Source organism: Sinocyclocheilus grahami, unplaced genomic scaffold (assembly GCF_001515645.1).
Source record: "Sinocyclocheilus grahami isolate Dianchi unplaced genomic scaffold, SAMN03320097.WGS_v1.1 scaffold5950.1, whole genome shotgun sequence".
Lineage (NCBI taxonomy): Eukaryota > Metazoa > Chordata > Actinopteri > Cypriniformes > Cyprinidae > Sinocyclocheilus > Sinocyclocheilus grahami.
The window spans coordinates 3,640-4,377 of NW_015510507.1; the positions used below are offsets into that span (position 1 = coordinate 3,640).

The 738-nt window shown below is 32.8% G+C and overlaps 1 protein-coding gene across 1 annotated transcript in view; it reads right to left on the reverse strand.

The window, feature by feature from the left end:
- LOC107577404 (polypyrimidine tract-binding protein 3-like) overlaps positions 1 to 738 on the reverse strand; it is a gene marked incomplete at its 5' end in the record, with an annotated part of 8,911 nt that overhangs the window by 3,581 nt on the left and 4,592 nt on the right. Inside the window, one exon of the mRNA XM_016263487.1 lies at positions 421 to 595. Coding sequence (XP_016118973.1) covers positions 421 to 595 — 175 coding nt within the window. The remainder of the gene's footprint in view (positions 1 to 420; positions 596 to 738) is intronic.

A 738-nucleotide genomic window follows, 5' to 3' on the forward strand; every position in this document is an offset into this window, starting at 1 on the left:
TGAATTTTTGCTATTGTGTGTGACGGTAATGATGTTTGATGGTAATAATATATTTCAGATTTTGGAGAAAACGTTGAGTGGTCATGACAGCAGTTTTGAGGAAAGTGTCTATTGCTATTATTATTTTATTAAATATAATCATTAAAAATATAACTGCAACATATGATGAAAAAACTTAATGTAGAATTTTCCTGATTTTAACATCATAAATGTATTATATATAAATTCGGGAAATTTCTTTCAATTTAATTTAACCAAAAGTATTTAAAATACATAAAAATAAAAAAATCTAAAGCTGATTAAATCTATTCTTTAAAACTAGAACAATATATATATGTTTCAAATCATCAATAGGAGACAAAGGTTCCCCTAATAAAACACTCGCCCATATATTTCTGTATGTATGTGTATATGTCTTACCAAAAGCGGTCTGCATGCTGGGGTCCAGCGTGGGCTGCCCGTCCCCTGAGGGTAGGTCTAGACGTGTGAAGTCCCTGCTCTTGTCGTTGTTGTATTTCACATTCAGACTGGTCAGCTTGGAGAATTCAACACGCAGAGTGCAGCAGCCGTTGTAGATGTTCTGCCCATCCAAAGCCTGACACAGACATAAAACATTATAATGCAATTCTCTCACAAAGAAATTACAGTTTGCTTAAATACAAACAAGCCTATTTTAGAACAATGAAATGTTTTGCACATTTTTCCTCTAGAATTCACATGTACTGATACAGTCTATAA